Source organism: Malus domestica, chromosome 05 (assembly GCF_042453785.1).
Source record: "Malus domestica chromosome 05, GDT2T_hap1".
In the NCBI taxonomy this organism is placed as follows: Eukaryota; Viridiplantae; Streptophyta; class Magnoliopsida; order Rosales; family Rosaceae; genus Malus; species Malus domestica.
In genome coordinates this window covers 45,309,316-45,328,278 of record NC_091665.1, presented here as the reverse complement: position 1 = coordinate 45,328,278, position 18,963 = coordinate 45,309,316, and the positions used below count along the sequence as shown (strand labels likewise).

Genomic DNA, 18,963 nt, shown 5'->3' with positions numbered 1-18,963 from the left:
TAATTTTATATTAGCAGGCTGATTACATTTGTCAGGGCTGATTATATTTGTCAGGGCTTATTCTCTTAATTTAGTAACATTTTCCTCTTTAGAAAGTGGTTTACAAAATAACGGTTCTAATCCTCAAGTAATATTGGATAATATCTTTGAAAGAGAATTGATATAATATAATATTATTAGAGCAACTAAAGCAATACATGAGATGAGCAACAAAATGATAAACATAAGAGAGGAAGTTGAAGGATTAGGCGAGTCGAAACAACTCACAAGGTTTGGCTATTGGTGTTACACTCTCTAATACACCTTAGGTATTTAGAAAGAGCCAAAACCTTGAAATTTAGTCATCAACTACATTGTAGAATCTTATAAGTAAAGAAAAAGTAGAAAGTGTATTTCATCTTTATGTAATTACTCACCATCTTCAATATAAACCCTACTGTTTCAACATTTGAAATCGATTTATAACCAACTAACATATTTTTAGTCTAGAAGCATAAAGCTACGTAAAACCAAATTAAGGGAACAGTCTGAAAAAAAATTCTCGAGACAAGAAAAACAACTGAGGGACGACAAGCTGCGATCCCAGCTCGAAGAATTGATGCGTAAACAGATTGATTTTGGGACAAGGCCAGCCGGAATGCAGTCCTCCCCGATAGATATAGAAGATAGCATCTGGGCAACCTCTAAAAAAGTGCTTCGTCTTTAGTTGGACATGTTTAAATGATCATTCAACAAGCATCTGCAACGGCTATTGCAACAAGATGACGGACTGAGTGAGAGAAAATGAGGTTTTTATATGAAATTACATCCCGCCAGCGTCGGGAAGAACGGTTTGGAAAGCAAAATTGAAAGAAAACTAATCCAGAATTAGACATAAACCAACTGCCAAAAACAATTAATCAAACATTTCCAACTCCAAACATTAAAGTCCAATGCAGTGCCATTGATCTCAAAGACCAGTTTTAAGGCTTAAAAATATCAAAGTAGCTCAGATCAGATCACTGACCCAGAGCTCTTCAGTGGGTCCAGCCTCCTTTCTCTTTTCCACTGTAGGTGATGTGAACAAAACCGTCTTCGTCCCTGTTTTTCTCATCAACTGCAGGCATCAAGGTAGTATCTGTGTAACAACATTCAACTGTTAGAGTTAATTACATCCGCACCTAACTTGGGAAAAAGAAGGATGTTATTACTGCCGGACTAAAACAAAAATGTGTTGCAGCTATGCTCACCAATGGGAGGCTCGGTGTTCTTGAAGTAGACGAACATAGGCTTTTTCCATGGAGATTCATACCCAATCCTTAACCGATATTCTAAAGTCAACAAATTCTCTCAGCGGCATATCACGATGGACATTGTATCTGCAGTAAAAAACGAAGGCCAGGCGACAAAACCATGTGAGACCACCTTCATCCTAGATAAGCTACATGATATAAAAAAGCATACCTAAATAAGGGGGTCAAATCCTATTCCATTCTTGCAATACAAATCAAGATACCCAAGCGTAATCGAATTGGAAACTAACTTCTTCATGTCAATGTCAGGAATGTCACTACCTGCGTCCTTCTCCACGCTTACCTGCACGGAGGCTCAAAATAGAGCACGGTATTGCGTCCACCAAATATAGGAGGAAATACGCAAATTTAATGCAGTGAAACACTTACTGGTATATGGTCAGGTTGCTTCTCCCTCAATTTCCAAGCATCTAAACTACGTCTAGGTGGTTTGTCCGCCTCCAAACAACCACTGAGCATAAATCAAACGCATAGATGAAAAAACAGCTATGCCTGTATTGATCAGGTTCCAGGAGTCTAACAGACCAATGGGAGTTGAAAACTGGATCATTCCGATTTTCCTACAAGCACAAATGGAGGGGACGATTTTTTTATTTTTCCCATTGCAGCAAACAAATTAAGATAACTAAATCAAGGTAATTGACAACTAACTTCCTCCTCTTGAATCTGCAAGGACTTTTGTGCCTTGTGGCAGCTTTCTTCGCTGGAATTGGTACTCCTTCCTCTTCATTAGTGTATATCAAGTGAAGAAATCCATCTTCATCCTTATTTTCCTCATCCTTGTCAATTGCAGACATCAAGATCTCTGTATCAATGCAAGAATTAGAGTTATTACAACCACAACTAATTTGGGAATAAGATATTTAATTTGTTGAAAAAAAGAAATGCAGCTTTGCTCACCATTGGGAGGTTTAGCGGTGTTCTTGGAATACACAAAGACAGGATCCGTGATTCCTATAACCTCGAGACGAAGCTGAATAAGCTTGACAAAAGCTCCAAGACGAATAGCACGGTGGACATGGTATCTGCATTCAAAAGCAAAGGATAGGCGATAAAACCATGTGAGAACCCGTTCACTTGAGAGAAAGCTATGGACACAAATGAGTTCGCCTTTGTAGTAACAAGTTTGTATTCCTTTCTGTATGCTAATCTTATGTAACAATATGGAGCGTGAAAATTAGTAGCTATTGTCGCAATATGCTTGGATAAATCCTATGCCAAGAAGGGGACAAGTCCTATTCCGTTGTAGCAATACACAACCAAGAAAATAAGGGAACTAACTTGTTGTCTCTAAAGCCAGGAACGTCTCTCCTTGCATCCGTCTCCACACTCACCTGCATGGAGGCTCAAATTAGAATATGGTAATTACCTCCACCGGACTGAATACATAGGAGGGCATAAACATGTTTGATGCTGGAGAACTCTAGCTGGAATAATATGTGGATGCGCCTGCCTCAATTTCCAAGCATTTAAAGTTCACGGTTTGCGTTCCTCTACAAACTGCCTGAGCAAATAGCAAAAGCATAGATGAAAACAAAACAAAAAAATCTTTATCCCACTGAGGCATTACAAACCAAGATAATAAAATCACGAGGGGAATTGGAAACTAACCTTGTCAAATCGTACGATTCAGGATTTTCCTACCGGAATAATTTGCCCCTATCAGAATTGTCGTCAACCGCGGCCTTCTCCACAATAACATGCATGGGGAGGGGAGGGGTGTTCAAATTAGAACGAGTGTATATACAGCAGGTGTAGGATGTAAACGTATACGATTCAGCTAAATTCTTACCAACGCCCTCTTGTACGAACTATCATTCCAAGGGTCTAACACCTCAATGGACCATGTCTGCAAACCAGGATCAGGATACTCAATCATCCAATGGACTACTCCTGTCATGTCTGCAAATTTTCAAACAATGAAGCAACGCGACATAAGTATATATATACTATTTATGGCAAGAAAAGCGTCGTTCTAGGGCAAAAAAGAAACACAGAACAAGAGCAAAAGAGCAAAAGAGTCGAAAATTAGGGTTCTGGTGACTGAAGAAGTTGCAATCAATCTTCCGTATTTATATTCCTGGTCCGAACCACCGAATATTAAAAACAGACCAAAATATATAAGCATACACCCATGCTCTTTATGGTTCTAAGTTTAAATACGATGTTTTTTTTTTAGGAAAACTAATAAAAAGGGCTTGAAAACTTTGAGTTTTAATGATAAGGACAAAATAAAGAGTAAAGTGAATAGTACCATGATTGACTTTTTAGTGTAAAAATGTGGTTTTTCGTTAAAGTGAACAGTACCGGGAGCTTTTCGTTAAAGTTCCCTTTTTTTTTTGAACAAACGGTAGGCTTAGCTTCACAATGGGCTAACAATAATTTGGTTCAAATTTGCCTTTGGTGAAAATCAAACCTAAAACCTCTCACAAGTAAAGAGGAATACCACTAGACCGTAATACTAAGTGGCAGTTTAAATACGATGCTTATCTTCACATGTAAGTAAGAGGTCTTAGTTTCGGTTTTTTTCAAAGACGAATTTGAACCACATTATTATAGTCATTCCCCGACCCCCTTAGTGTAAGTCTTTATTCATAAACAATAGCGTTTAAGTTATCGGTGACCCATTAAGCTGATGCACTTATTACAGCTCAACCCACTTCTATTGAGCTTTGCCATTGTAATAAATTCGACCCACTTTATTTTCAATGTAACTGTTTGACTTGTTTTTCTTTTCTTTTGATACAAGGACTTAAAACTAAGATATAGAGGTGAATGTTCCTTAACCAACATGATGCTACACGCTCCGTGAGTGACACGAACAAGTGACAATTCGAGTCGTTAGAGGGAAGAAAGATGGGCGAACGGGAATTGGCACTCAACAATGTGGTTTTTGGTTGAGATTCTAATTCAAAGACAACAAACTAGCTTTATTTCAATTGATCTTCAAAAAGGTGTAATAAATGGTCCAAATCTCAAGTGGCCTTGAAGGTTGGTTTGTGGGTGGGTATGTTTGCAAAAAAGAAAGTTGTTACATTCTTGAGACTAAAGATTCTAAACTACGGAGAAAAAAATTCGAACCATTCAGACAATATAAATGATTGATGAGCTTGAATGCATTCTTCTCTTGAATTTTTGGCAAAAATAACATACATTCATTGTGACGAAAGGAAAACAAGTTGTGTACTTTTTTATAGCTACATACTTTCATTAGTATTTCGATCTATGGGTTCCAAAAACAGGTATGTTGGCTGCTTAAAGTTTAGAGATTCCCCCAACACTCACTCTGCTACTCAAAAGATATATGGCATGGCAGATGATGTACAGTACCTTAAAGTGGAGGAATATGCAGTGCATCAGCCACATCATAGTTCGAATGGAACTTGAACAAAATTTCGAGCACCGAACACCGAATTCACCTAATCTTCTGTTTAAGAACATGGCGCAACTGAGATTTCTGGCTTTCTATTTTTGCTTCCAAAAGCTTGGCCTTTGAACAATTCGTTTGGATGGTTCGCGGCCATTCAATGGATCCTCTCATTCCTCGAGTTATGTGTGGATTCGCTATGTCTGTTGGGATCCATTGTTCAACTCGTTGTTGAAACAAACCTCGATATGCCTTGGTTCCCTGACGTGAAGTAATCCCATTCGAAAGCCTCCTTTCACCCTCATCCAAAACTATCTTATGAAACTCACCATTGCTTGGACATGATATCTTAGATGTAGGAGATGCCTCTTGCTTTGATTGCTTCTCCGATGGTGAGCACACCTCACTGATTTCCCTATCTGGAGAATATTGACCAACATTGGTGTTATGTTCACTTCTCCTCGATACATTTTTGGCCTGGCCAACTTTGTTAACGTTGGTATTGCGTGCTACCAATGAATCACAAGAACCCTGATGATCCTCGGCATGACTCATGTTATCCAAACCCGCATCTCCATAACAACTATCATAATCACTAAAGCAATTCAACTGCATTGGAAAAGAAGTTTTGTTGAACCCATTATCCTCCGGATTCATGGGATGGACTGTGGAATTATGGCTAGATGGACTGCGACAAACGTATGGTTCAATCTCCCTATCATTTCCTTCACATTGTTGGAGATCTTTGCAATCAGAGTATATTTCATCTGAGTTTGGAGGAAGGTAAGAAAATTCCCCAGTGTCAGTAACATTCAATGACTTAACTTCCTGTAGGATCAACTCAGCTTTTCTCAACTCCGCCATATCCAGGGTTCCAAACTTTGACCTTAAGAAAGTTTCGACATCTGTTATCAGCTTGTTCAGCTGACAATATTTATCTTCAAGAGCTAGTTTTGCATCGATCAGCTTCATCTGGACCCGCTCTTCACGCCAAACTGCTGCTAGATGAAACATTTTCCTCTCTTCCTCCGCTTCTTCAAGAATTCTAATTGATTCTCTCTTCAATGCCTCGGCTTCGGCCTTGTCTTCTCCAATTTGTGCAGCTAGTTCACCAGAAACTTCTTCCATGAATTTTCTGTTTTTCTTCTCTTCCTCATATTTTTTCATGAACTGCTCTACAGACACTTTGACACCAGCTAACTGATTTATCAGATTGGTGTTAACATTTTCCATCTGCTGACGATGTTTCCTTTCCCTTCCTAATTCTTCCTTCAGGTCTTTAATAGCATGATTGTTCCAGTGAGCTCTGGTTTGCCAAGAGATTCTTTCCTCTTCAAGCTTCCTCAAAAAGTGTTTGACTTTCATCTTAAAGGACTTTCGCTTAGCTTGCAGCTCACGAATGCATAATCTAGCCTCTGCTAGTTCTGCATTCAAAGCCGATGCCATAGAACTAGTAGTAACTTGACAATCTTCGAGAAGTTTCATATGGCTGTAAAACTGATAGATGTCATCAGATTCTCCTGAGCAGCCACGATCCCACTTTGTTGCCTTCTCCGATGCACATTTGGTAGTTGCCAAAGACGATTCAATCTACAAAATCAAAAGAAAATGATACATAACTGTTAGAAGCTTAAATTTGAGGCATTGAATTTTGAAATAATTTTTATATCTAGGTAAGTTCTAGCTTAAATTGAAGGGTATATTCAAATATTTAGCTTTTGCATAATTCAGACGAGTAGCGTAAAGTTGAGAAAAGATCAATCCTACCCTACGAGAATTCAGTCTAGTACGAAAGACTATAATCAATTCAAGGCATAAACCATTGAGTGAGAAAGGACAGATAACATTTGATTCATAACTTAGTTTTTTGAACCCAATTGAGAGCTTTGTAGCTCATGCTTCGTTTCGGCACCGTGATTTTTTGTATTTTCATGACATGGTAACAAGAACTCATGAGTCCCAACTTCAAAGATCAATTCTTTAACCTATAATTTCAAAACATTATTGAATTTCTTCAAAGTGTAACCCTTAGCTAAAAAAAAAACAAAGGATTTAAGTGTAGTCATTTTCTTAAGTACCTAAAAACAAAAGCATGCAACAACAACAACAACAAAGCCTTTTCCCACTAAGTGGGGTCGGCTATATGAATCTTAGAACGCCATTGCGCTCGATTTTGTGTCATGTCCTCCGTTAGATCCAAGTGCTCTAAGTCTTTTCTTAGAGTCTCTTCCAAAGTTTTCCTAGGTCTTTCTCTACCCCTTCGGCCCTGAACCTCTGTCCCGTAGTCATGCCTAACCTAAAAATATAAACGGAAACAATCTCTAGCTAGGACTAATGCTCCACATTGTTTATATACTTTGAGTAAGGACTTACGGGTTTTTATTTTGATAAAAAGATATTCTACTGAGTATTTAGGTTAAACCACACAATACACTAAACATTAGTTATCGAACTCATAGTACAAGTAAAAATACAGACTTTTTCACTTACAAGTGGCGAGAAATAAAACTAGCTTTTAGTTAATCATCGCATTAAGGGATTTTTAATTCATTGACCTAGTCTAAACATCAGCCAAAGTTCAGAAAACAATGCTATGTACAATTAATAACCATTTCATATACAACTCTACATTACAAAATACATATAACAGTCACTACACTACCAAATACTTAAAAAATAATTTTTTGACAAAAAAAAAAAAACATGAAAATAAATCAGAATCACCTGAGGCTGAGGAGGAGAAGGATCAGAAGGGCAAGAATTGAATTTGATCTTCCGACCCCATGAGATTTCGCTAAAGCGTAATTGCCACAGCCCCGCGGCGAGCTTCCGAGCCGAGGCCTGGACGACTCCGCCGGTTGTTTTTTCGTTGTCAAACTTCCAGTGAAGAAATGGACTCTGCGGAGGTTCGTAATTCCGGCGCCGGTAAGTCAAAGCTTTCCGGCCACGACAATGGGCACCGCCTGACTGGTTCATTCGGTGCTCATATATAATAATGCCCGAGCGTATTGTTGTTTCTTGTGCTTTTTGTAGTGGAGTGGTCCAATGCTTTTTTATACTGATGATTGATGTCTACATGTCTCTGTTTACTACTGTTTACCAATTAAACAAAAATAAAAATAAAAATGTCAAATTTTCCCAAGTGTACATTTAACTTTTATCTTCATTATGTTGTGTTACAGATTTAAATTCTTTCTTATTTTCCATCTTATCTTAATTTGAATGATAATAATAATAATATATCACGAATAATTTTTGGCCTATTTGGAGTAACATCACATTTTGTATTATTATTAATTTTATTCTCATTGTATCGTGTGTGTTTGTTTTTGTTAATACACTTATAAGTGTGACATTAATTTTATGACTTATAACACCGTTATGTTTCCCGTGCACACAAAAATATTTCTTATTTCACAGTTAGAGTTTCAATTTTTTCGATCCAAGCAAAATTTTACTTTAAACAAGCAATTCGAACTTGAATTCACAGGAGAAAGCCTGTCGACTCTCAGATGCCTAAGCTTAATTTGTACCAAAGAAATACCAAGCAATTCCAATCAATAAGAATGTCATTTCTTTGTTGGGTATGAGACACTGGTATTAGGTCAAAAAACATGAAAGAAAATTCAATCTAACATTAACATTTTAGCCGCAACATTTCAGTACTATGAAAAGGAATATGAACTTGGGACTTTGCTTAATAGTTAACCAAGCTATGAAACGGAGGCAAAGTTTGAACATGTTTAGTCCAATGTTTAAACTTTTAGAATTCAAACCAATGAAGGAGGGTTTATGGCTTCGAGTGAGATATTTCAAAATATTCGAACAAAAAAAGGCAGATAACAGCGAGCTCATAGTGAGTACTAATTATTAACTATGTTTACTGATTGTTTGAAAGCAACAGGTAGACCATAAGTTCCTGCATGCATCTCTGCAGAAAATGCATGTCTGCAGCAAATCTTGAGATACATACATATATATACATACATACATATATATATATATATATATATATGAGATTTAATTATTCATCATCCGAGACAAAAGAATAAATGTGTCGTAACCCAAAAAACAATAACCATGTGCTGCATGCAGCACCGGCGATGGAAATTAAAATGCATTTCCCTAATTAAAGTTGTTTACTATTTATAGAGAGAGACAAAGAAGAAGGGTTTTAATTAGGATTTAATAACCTAAAAAAAAATAAAAAACCCTAATGCAAGGATTAGGTTAAGGGATTATCGTTGTTAGACTACTAATGCAAGGTTTTGTTAGACCGAACAAACCCTAATAAAATCAAATATTAGGGTTTTGGTCGTAGATTTAAAAGAGCATTTACTTCCCATCATCATATCTTCATGGGTAGTTAGAAGCTCCCGGAAGTTTAGAATTAAGATGATATATATATATATATATATATATATATATATATATATATATATAACTGGAAATACTGCTTGCCGTCCATGAAAAATAAATAAATTTCATTTAATTGTGTGTTGATAGATAAATACAGTTTACCGTTGCATGCTGATGATAATAGTACATGTGAATACCAAATATATATATATAACCACTTTAATGTGAAAACACCTAATAAGAGTGCTGCCATTACTATTAATCATCAAAACATAATAAAGGTGGTTATCAATCCTTGCTTTAAACTTACTGTTAGGTAATTTACATGGGTAGCTGAGGCTACTAATTTCATGTACATACTGTAAGATTTTCTTATTAAAGTGAGTTATAATAAAACCATCGTTTTGTATATGTTGTGACAACCAATTGAACTTATACAATATTAGATTTCTAAGGTGTTTTAGTTGGAATAAAACACAAAGGAGGGAGACAATAACACTTGAATATTAGAGGGAGAGTTGGTTACAAACCCTCTAATATTCAACATTAGTACTACTTGCCTAGCTACATATCTACTGGAAGGCTTCTATAATTAAAAACTTATATATAATTAGCTTTTGTTTATTGATATCTAGTCATTTTGATCCACCTTATTGTTTTGAACTTGAGTCTCTGCATTTATGCACATTACAAAGAATCTTAGATTCTGTTTGGTATTCTATTTGAATTTTTTTATCATTTCTCAAAACATTTCTAAAGAACATGTATTGAAAACAATTTTTTTTAAGACTCAAAAACTTGATTGGTTTACGATTTAAACTAGACAATGAGATCTAAAAAAAGGGGATCTGAGGAGAGGGAGAAAGAGGAGAGAAGAGAAAAGAAAGTAAGAGATTATTGAAGGAAAGAGAAAGAAGGGATAGAGAGGAAGAGGAGTGAGAGAAATAACCGAGAGAATAAAGAGAGCGGATTGGAAAATAGATGAAAAAGGTTATAAAATAAAATAAAGGAAAATAAGGAAAGAGAAAGAAGAAAAGAGAGATAGATTTGGAGTGAGAGGGGAGGATGGAGAGAAAAGAAAAGAGTGTGTAAGTTTAAAAACTCTAAAAACTTTTTTTTTATGTTTTTAGATAATAGACTATATTTTTTAGTTTAGTTTTTTAAAATAGTAATACCAAACAAGTTTTTAAGGTCTAAAACTTGAAAACTGTTTTTTGAGTTTAAAAAGTTGGATTCAAGGAGAGTACCAAACATATCCTTATTTGTGGCTTTCTTTAAGTCATTAGATTGACAAGATGGCCAAGATTCTACGAAATGCGGGTAAACACAAATTTTAAATCCAGAGACTCAGAGATCCTCAAGTAAATTCACAACATCTAAATGCAGAGAGTCAGAATGGTATTGCTTATACAACTGCATGCATGCTTAATGAGAGTTGGCTGCCACTGCAAATTTTGGTTGTTGTCAGCACATAAATTAACTTCCCGCTAGCTTTCAGCTTCAGCATTAAAACCTTTAAATGTTTCCCATTTTGTCTGAGATCGGAAATACTGGAAAAAGTTCAATCTTCATCGTGATGATCATATAAATACGAATAAGGATCTTGGGGATCCTTAAATCATGTTCGTTCATCATACATCGTGCGGTCAGAAATCATTTTAAATACTTTTTTTTAAAATTAAATATGAATAGTATTTAACAAAAATTAACCGCACGATATACAATAAACGAACACAATTTGAGGATTTACATAATCTTCATAGACCGGATATAAATACATTTGAATTCACTGAAAGTACGACAACTCGATGGCTAACTGGCGCCTTCTTATTGGTCCAAATTGTAATGTACGATCCTTCCTTTGAATTGCCCTGCGTAGGTTCAACTACCAACCACAAGACCAACAAGACCAACAAGCGGTTGGAGGTAAAATTAACTACTACATAATCTCCTACAAACACATGGCGAGCAGGAAAAGGAAGAAAAATCAGTGTAGGTTGTTTGATTAAGATTTGAGAGCAAAGATAAGTAGAGCAAGAAATTGTTGGATTTATTCTGATGTAAATCAACGGTCTACAACATATAATAGGAATGTAATATTGGAGATTAATGTAGATATTGTGATTTATTTCCTAAAGATATCAATCTTATATTAGGTGTCTTGTAATACAAGTAAGATTGATGGAGTCCTTGATTTTATGTGATTATGATACCTAACTGATAGGCTAAAAAGTGGGATTTGGGATTCCTTTATGGATGGAACCTTAATGCCTTAGCCAGCATAAATACTAAGGTCCCTGCAAACCCTAGAGACACAACAAACACTTCCCATAAAGTAGTTGTATCCGGCTAGGTGCTTTGTAGAAGACTTTGGTGTTGCCGCATCCTTCATCTTCTCCGTTTGATCTCCAATGGCTATCGCTTCATGATCAGGTTAGCTAAAATTCCTTCGTTTGTGTTTTAATTATATAACCACATAAAGTTTACATGTGGTATCAGAGCCATTGGTTATATGATTAAAACCTATTAGGGTTTAGGTTGGACTATATAATATTTTTATGAGCTGCGTTTTTAATCCATGTTATGATTGCATATACTTGGCAACACCACCATGTTGTTTCAATGGGTACAATTGATGATTGTTAATAGGTTATAGAACCATTCGGTTTTATTCAAACTGGGAAAACAACTTTTATTAAACTTTTGTTACGGGAATTGATGGGTTCTCTTAGAGCAGCCTCGGGCTTTCCGTCTTCCATATTAAAAAAAAAAAAAAAAAAAATACCCATGTCTATCTCTTCCTCTTCACGACAAGTGCTCGTGGATGATTCGTGTAATATATGCAGTTAGCTTTACCTCCGTAGTGTGAGGATTCGACAGAAAAATAATATTTTTCACTAATGTTATGGTTGCAGTCAAGGGAAATTTATTAAGAACTATGCTAATTGATACCCTGATTATTATCAACAAGACAAGTTGCCTGATTACAGCACGAATCCACAATATTGTATTGTATGCAGTGTATTACATATAACCACATAGTTTTGCTTGCCAATTGGAAATTGGACTATGCTTAGAGCTAGAGGCGTTTTTTTTTTTTTTTTTAATCAAAGCATGAATTACATTATGGAATTGAAGCATGAAATTTAAGAAAAACCGGAATCCTATAATCATATAGGAACTTAAAGAAGCATATATGTAAGGCGTGGTATTATATTATGTATTTTACGGTGGAAACCATGGCACTGAGAAGAATAACAGTTTTGTTCTATTTCAATCTTCATGCTAGTGTTTTGGTTGAATTGATTTACCATGTGCCACTGATGATCTCAATTTTTGTAAGTATGCTATATTTGTTCTGACCTTACTGAAGAGGTCTCTCCGATTAGCAAGCAGAAAGAAGTCGTCTACCAAAACAAAATGGTTTGTTTCATTTATTTTGATTTCCATAATGGTTTATGGTATTTTGGTTGATATATAATTGGGTTGATCCCTGAAAGCTTAAATTGGTAATAAGATAAATATATAATTGCATGAGTGATGTGCTAATTATTGTAGAGCATGTACATACATTGATTACCATGTATCGGTTAAGTATGTCATGAATATGGATCCAATTTTTTATATATTTTGGCAATACGTATCTAAATGGGCATATTCTTATTGAATAAGAACTAATATTATTTTCCATGAATTTTATTCTATATGAATGACTACCGGTGATACATTAACGTGACAAGAAACAATTGCATAAGTGCCATCAATTGTTTGATCAAGCAAGTATACATAATTTTCTAAAGCCAATTATGTATCTATAGTTCGCATAGCATGTATATGTATTTACATTTGTTCTAACCTTGCATTGGAGAATTTCTTAAGATCCCTCAGTCGAACAAGCCCAATAAAGAGGTTCGTATTACATCGGTATATGAAATTCTGGTATGATCTTTCCTTTTGGTCTTCATGATATGTTTCAAAGATGTGTAAGGTGACAAAATTTCTTCCATGACCGTGGAATATGATAAATTGTAACTATGCTTGAACCAAAATTTTAATATTGTTAAGCAAATGGCATGTATAGTGTTGCTTGTATGGCTAATTTGGTTCAAGCATGAGATAACATATTTTAATATTGCCATGGGTTTTGGACTATAGTGAATTGTAGTGTTGTTTTCACTAATTTTCACGAGATGTGAATGAACTTTTATGCCCACAAGAAATATGCATGACTAATCAATCAAGTTTGTCTACAATTTGCTTTCTTATCTCAAAAGTCATTTAAATTATACATGACTAGTTACTTGTGAAAAATTGACGTATAATTTGTGAATTGACTGAGAATGACAGAAAGCATCCAGTGACAATAACAAGGGTATTATACAAATGAATAAGGTTTGTAGTAGTTTTGTGACAATTCTCATTTGTATTTTTATCTATTCTTATATGAGAATTTTGGTTGGTCATGTGATTATACATATGTTTACAAAGAAGTGATGAACATATGAAGGCATGAGGTATGTAATCCATTCAAAGTATGTGGCTTAATTGATAAGCATGAATTTTCAAACATGTATTATTGTTTGTGGTTTTTTCCTATGCCTAAAGAATTTAAACAGTGCTTTGATTAGTAATTTTTATATGTCATAAGGGGAGAAGAAAATAAACTTTTCAAGGCTAATGTAGGGCATATACTGGAAATGTTTTCTATGGAAGAAAATAATTTTGGTAGTTCCTTTATATAATTGGTATTTACAAGGCTAATGCACGATTTTGATGCTAATGTTTTAGGAGCCTTATACTATGGAAAGAAATGTACAAAAGAAAAGGAACCCGTTTGACTTAAGAAAACATTTGAGCAATTTAGTTTTTAAATTAAAGGAATGTATTGTTCTTTTGCATTACATAAAGTATTTCTATTTCAAGCATTTGACTCCGTAATGATAAGTATTGACATTCTTGTGGTGGAATAAAACTTGTTCTATATGTGATTAATCTCTTTCAAGTATGCTGTCAGGTTTCTTGAGATTAATTTAATGTCAAAGGGAGTCATGAAAGAATTAGTGCCAATTTGTTGGCAGGACTCGACGCTTGAATCAGGTTATCATAATTTTGTCACTTACAGTTAATTAATCCATGTGACGTTTGTATTGTTTTAGGCTGGAGATGATCAATGTCTTGTCAACTAAGCAAGCCGTAGCGGCTTAGTTGATGCTGGGACTATGGTTTTAAGTTACTTTGATCAACGTTGCATCTTAATTAGAATAAAAGGGATAATCTTCTTGCCCGTAGGTGTGGATCATTTCCTTTGTTTAATTAAGATGGCATAGTATGGGTTTTATTTCACAGGAGTTTGTGAAAACTTCATCTTGCCCGTAGGTGTTGAAGTTTTTTATGAAGGTAACTCTTGTGACATATAATTCAGTACTAGAAACTAATTAATTTGCTTGCCCGTAGGTGTAAATTAATCTAGTTTCATGAAGTTTATTGGGGATAAAGTTCCATGCCATCAGTTACAAAATCCCACTATGAGCCCCATAATAGGTTGTGGTTTTAAGGCATGGAAATCGGTTGCATCATAACATATTTTGTGTCTATTCATGAGACTTGTTGATGCAAAGTATTGGACCCATGAAGGTTAATCAAGGATTGCTAAGGTACACATTATTTAAGTCTTATGCTTGTAAATCTTTTCAATTTGAAGTATGATGTCGTTTTAGATGATGAAATTTGACTACTAGAGTTTCCTTTGGACATCGAAATTGAAATGATATGAAATTGAATTGTTATGGATGTATAAATTCATGATAGACAACTAGTTTCCCTTGCACATGATTGTTTCTGGCAGATTGCATGTCTTGATTTAAATTGAGTGAATGATACGTCTAATGATCACCAAACGACCTGAATTTTTTACATGTTCAACATATATATGTCTATTATGTGTCTGCAAATTTTCGTAAATTTTTGCCATGTAGTATAATTATGGTGAATTTACTAGTAACCCATACCGTACAGACAGTTTTGCTGGCAGATTGTTTTTAGTTTTTGAGATGTCACTTTAGACAACTAGTTTGACCTAAAATGGCCCTATATTTTTATTTTATGAAGATTAGTATGTCTATTTTGATCTGTAAAATTTTGGTAGCAATTAAGCTTGTAAATTAATTATGATAAATTCTAAAGTAAGTGTAACTCATTGCTGAAATTCTTTTTGATAACTTTATGTTGGTTGTGATATTATGTCTAAAATATGAAGCAAATTTGTTTAGGTAAATCCTTGAAAGAATATATGAATGAGTGTTTGCCCAAGTGGGAGAATTAGTGAAAGAAAATTGGGCTTCACACTCATTAACTTATTTGCAATAAGTGTATAAACTCTAAAAGTTTAGTGGGAGTTGTTCTAAAGTTTTGAGCATTAAGTGGACTTGCATAAAGTTTTATTCTATCTTCCATGAATATGTGTTTTGGTTGATGAAATTAGAATTATGCCATGACTCGAATGACAATAATATGTTTAAGTTGCAAAATGAGTACTTGGTGTATGTGTATATTTTTACTTGCAATCATTTGGATGCCTTGATTGATTATTTGTTAATCTTTAGAAAAGAATTTTGAGGGTCGTGGGGACTTAGCACAAATATGGAATTATTAATGCAAATAGATGGTTGTGAAATGCATGGTTTTGTATAAACAACGGTGAATCTCTTAGTTTTACCTTTCATTAAGATTATGTTTTTTAAGGTGTTAAGGAAAGGTTAAAGAAAGACAATTTTGTAGTGATATGCATTCATTGACTAAGTAAGGGTGTTCCCACAAGCATATTTCAAAAGTATGTTTTAAGTAGTGTTTGCAAATTAAGTGACGATGTTGCAAATCAGTGGGAGCTTGAGTTTCATGTAATTAATGCCTTACATTTGCAGATGACCTATAAGGTATGTATGGTTGATTGAATCCATTTATTCAGTTTAATCTCCGGTTGGATTCATGTAGTCACATGTTTATGTGTTGGTCAATTATCAGATGACGATATATCTGATATCCAGTTAAGCAAATTGCATTTTAAGTCATAAAGGAATGGTTAGTCTACTTGCTCGTAAGTGTGGATTAATTCTTTTGGTTCGACTTAAAATGGCATGACATGATTTATATGTTGTATTAGTTGTAAGAGTTTTTTCATCTTGCTCATAAGTGTTGAAAAATTTTCTCACGAAAGTAACTAATATGGTATATGAACTAGTGTAAAAAAAAAAAAACATGTTAATTCATCTTGCTCGTAGGTGTTGAATTAATTGTGTTTTATGAAGTTTTTGTTTGCAACTGCAGTAGAAGTTTGCATTAAAGAGGACCTGAGATGATAAAAGTTGAGACACATTCAGGTAATTAAAGTTCATCTTTGCAATCATAATTTGACGGTGTTTCATGTGGATGAGGATTTTAGCATGTGTGATTATGAAGGTTTTTGGTTGTGTCAACCTTACAACCTTGTTAGTTCCATGTTGAAAGACTTATTTGACAGAAACTTGTATCAAGGATAGGATGTTATCACAACTACATGGCCATTAAAGTGACATTAATCTCCAATTTCAAGTATAAACATAAATACTATATGTGTAGACCAGTGGGAGAATGTTGGATTTATTCTGATGTAAATCAACCTTAAATGGTCTACAACATATAATAGGAATGTAATATTGGAGATTAATGTAGATATTGTGATTTATTTCCTAAAGATATCAATCTTATATTAGGTGTCTTGTAATACAAGTAAGATTGATGGAGTCCTTGATTTTATGTGATTATGATACCTAACTGATAGGCTAAAAAGTGGGATTTGGGATTCCTTTATGGATGGAACCTTAATGCCTTAGCCAGCATAAATACTAAGGTCCCTGCAAACCCTAGAGACACAACAAACACTTCCCATAAAGTAGTTGTATCCGGCTAGGTGCTTTGTAGAAGACTTTGGTGTTGCCGCATCCTTCATCTTCTCCGTTTGATCTCCAATGGCTATCGCTTCATGATCAGGTTAGCTAAAATTCCTTCGTTTGTGTTTTAATTATATAACCACATAAAGTTTACAGAAATTACATGACATCTAGACCAAAAGTTAACAACACCGAAAATTGACGGACAAGCTAGCATAGGATATTATGTTGTTAGATATATAGTATAGGTTAATGACACCACTGGCGAAGCTATAGAGGAGCAAGGAGGGGCGGGCACCCCTTCGGTCATCGGAAATCGCCACTAAGAGTGAGAATTTCGCCCCTCCGATCTTCTAAACCCGCTGATCTGGGTGCGTTTCGCTGCTGGGTTTTGGTTTCAAGGGAAGAAGACGACCTGGTGTTGTTTAGACGGCGTCGTTTACCTTTTATAAAACTCAATGTTCCTTTTAATGAAACGGTACAGTTCGGTGGGCTCCTTTTATTGATGTGGTTTACCTTTTATTGACGTGGTTTTCTTTCCCAACCGCACTACCAGGCTACCAGCCCACCATTTTAATTCTCTTCCCTCTCTCTCATTTGTTTAGACTATTCAAAAACAAAGGTTGACATTTGTAATTGTTCTTTTTTAATTCTTGTTATTATTTCCGGTATTTAAAATTATTTCATCTTATTTTCTTTTAATTCTTGAGAAATGATGACTTTGAGGGCTTGTTTCAAATATACAAAAAATTTGTGAGGAAAATATCATTAGTGTTCCTATTATGTGAGAGTGTTTTTTATATTACGGAGAGAGATGTACAACAGTTGTGTGATAGCTTGATTGTTTATGTTGAGAGGGATGTTTTTGTTTTTATTGACAATGAGTCTATTATGCTACATTTTATGAAATGAAATCTTGCCGACAATAGTTACAACTTGTTTGTATTGACAAATTGTGAACGACATTAAATATTGCCTACTATCTAAAATGATTTGATTGTCTACATTTTTGTGGAACCTACGCTTTTAAATTTCGCTCCTCCTTCCGAAAATTCATGACTTCACCACTGAATGACACGTAACAACTCTAAGCTCATGAGTCACGAGTCCCGTGACATAATTAACATTATACAAATACAGTGCCATGTAAAGAAAGATAGGAGGGCAGTATTGGAACAAAAGTTGGATGCCAGGTGACCACGAATTACCGGGATTCAAATACAACCATAATATAAATAATCTTACTCCGTCAATTTCAGAAGTTTGATTCCTGAATCGGGGTGAGTCCTACTGTTGTATTGATTCTTATCCAACTAAACACTTGAATTCATTAAACGGCGTGCTATTCCATTTTCACCCGTTCCGTTCCTCCCTAGCAAAAACACCATAAGTAGAACAAGATACCAAGCATTGAAAGGTAGAGATTTGAAGATATATGGTTAAACTGGTTAAGTGAGAAAAACGTGAAGTTCTGTTAGCTTAGCATATAGTTAAGAAGAAGAAAATATGAAGATATATATAATTGTTCAATTGAAGGCCGCAGGTCTAGTGTCTCTAAATTTTGTCTCCTCAATGTCTTTTCTTTAATTGCTTGACACGTGCCTTTCAACTTAACACTTTCCAAAAATCCTCTAGGCACACCCAACGCAACCCTGCCAGGAAAACATCCCCTTCCTCCAGTCTCACGGCCGGAAAAACATCCTACTCTAGTTTCACGGCCGGGAAAACATCCTCCCCCTCCAGTCTCTCTGGGCACACGAATCGACTATTTTTCAACCATCGTCCGCAGATTCCTTGGGGAAACATCCACTCGAATCCTCCGACCGTGAGCATCTGGCCTGATTAGAAACCAGAATATCCACCCCACAACAGCGGCTAGCTAGGCCACCACCAAGTCCCTCATTAGAATCCAAATAATTAGAGAAAAGACACTAAAGAGACATAAAATTTAGAGACATCAGACTTGTGCCCCAATGGAACCATCTAAATAGAATTGGTGAATTTGGACCAAAAAATATAA

The 18,963-nt window shown here is 35.2% G+C and overlaps 2 protein-coding genes across 19 annotated transcripts; both read right to left on the bottom strand.

The window, feature by feature from the left end:
- Positions 1–363: 363 nt before the first annotated feature.
- On the bottom strand, positions 364–3,319 carry LOC103434504 (autophagy-related protein 8C-like). Of its 18 annotated transcripts, XM_070822901.1 has the most exons (9): positions 3,085–3,319; positions 2,904–2,977; positions 2,662–2,796; positions 2,193–2,317; positions 1,944–2,097; positions 1,785–1,852; positions 1,523–1,743; positions 1,230–1,358; positions 775–1,117 (listed from the first exon to the last, which is right to left on the bottom strand). In XM_070822901.1, the coding sequence occupies exons 3-7, from the start codon at positions 2,679–2,681 to the stop codon at positions 1,703–1,705; spliced, it is 408 nt and encodes a 135-aa protein (XP_070679002.1). In that variant the 5' UTR covers positions 2,682–2,796; positions 2,904–2,977; positions 3,085–3,319; the 3' UTR covers positions 775–1,117; positions 1,230–1,358; positions 1,523–1,702. The 18 variants fall into 18 exon arrangements, with proteins under 18 accessions (XP_070678986.1, XP_070678991.1, XP_070678988.1 ...); XM_070822897.1 differs by having other exon boundaries at positions 1,444–1,852; XM_070822899.1 differs by having other exon boundaries at positions 1,444–1,852; positions 2,662–2,792.
- Positions 3,320–4,397: 1,078 nt separating this feature from the next.
- Positions 4,398–7,705, bottom strand: LOC139187410 (uncharacterized). The gene is made up of 2 exons (XM_008372954.4): positions 7,384–7,705; positions 4,398–6,249 (listed from the first exon to the last, which is right to left on the bottom strand). The coding sequence occupies exons 1-2, from the start codon at positions 7,633–7,635 to the stop codon at positions 4,708–4,710; spliced, it is 1,794 nt and encodes a 597-aa protein (XP_008371176.1). The 5' UTR covers positions 7,636–7,705; the 3' UTR covers positions 4,398–4,707.
- Between the last annotated feature and the right edge of the window lie 11,258 nt (positions 7,706–18,963).

Coding starts and splice junctions, on each gene's coding strand:
- LOC139187410 (XM_008372954.4), bottom strand. CDS start 7,635: ATGAACCAGTCAGGCGGTGCCCATTGTCGTGGCCGGAAAGCTTTGACT. Junction 6,250..7,383: donor CTTCTCCTCCTCAGCCTCAG/GTGATTCTGATT, acceptor TTGATTTTGTAG/ATTGAATCGTCTTTGGCAAC.
- LOC103434504 (XM_070822885.1), bottom strand. CDS start 2,632: ATGCAGGTGAGTGTGGAGACGGATGCAAGGAGAGACGTTCCTGGCTTT. Junction 2,098..2,192: donor CACCGCTAAACCTCCCAATG/GTGAGCAAAGCT, acceptor GCATTGATACAG/AGATCTTGATGTCTGCAATT. Junction 1,853..1,943: donor TGCAGATTCAAGAGGAGGAA/GTTAGTTGTCAA, acceptor TTGTGCTTGTAG/GAAAATCGGAATGATCCAGT.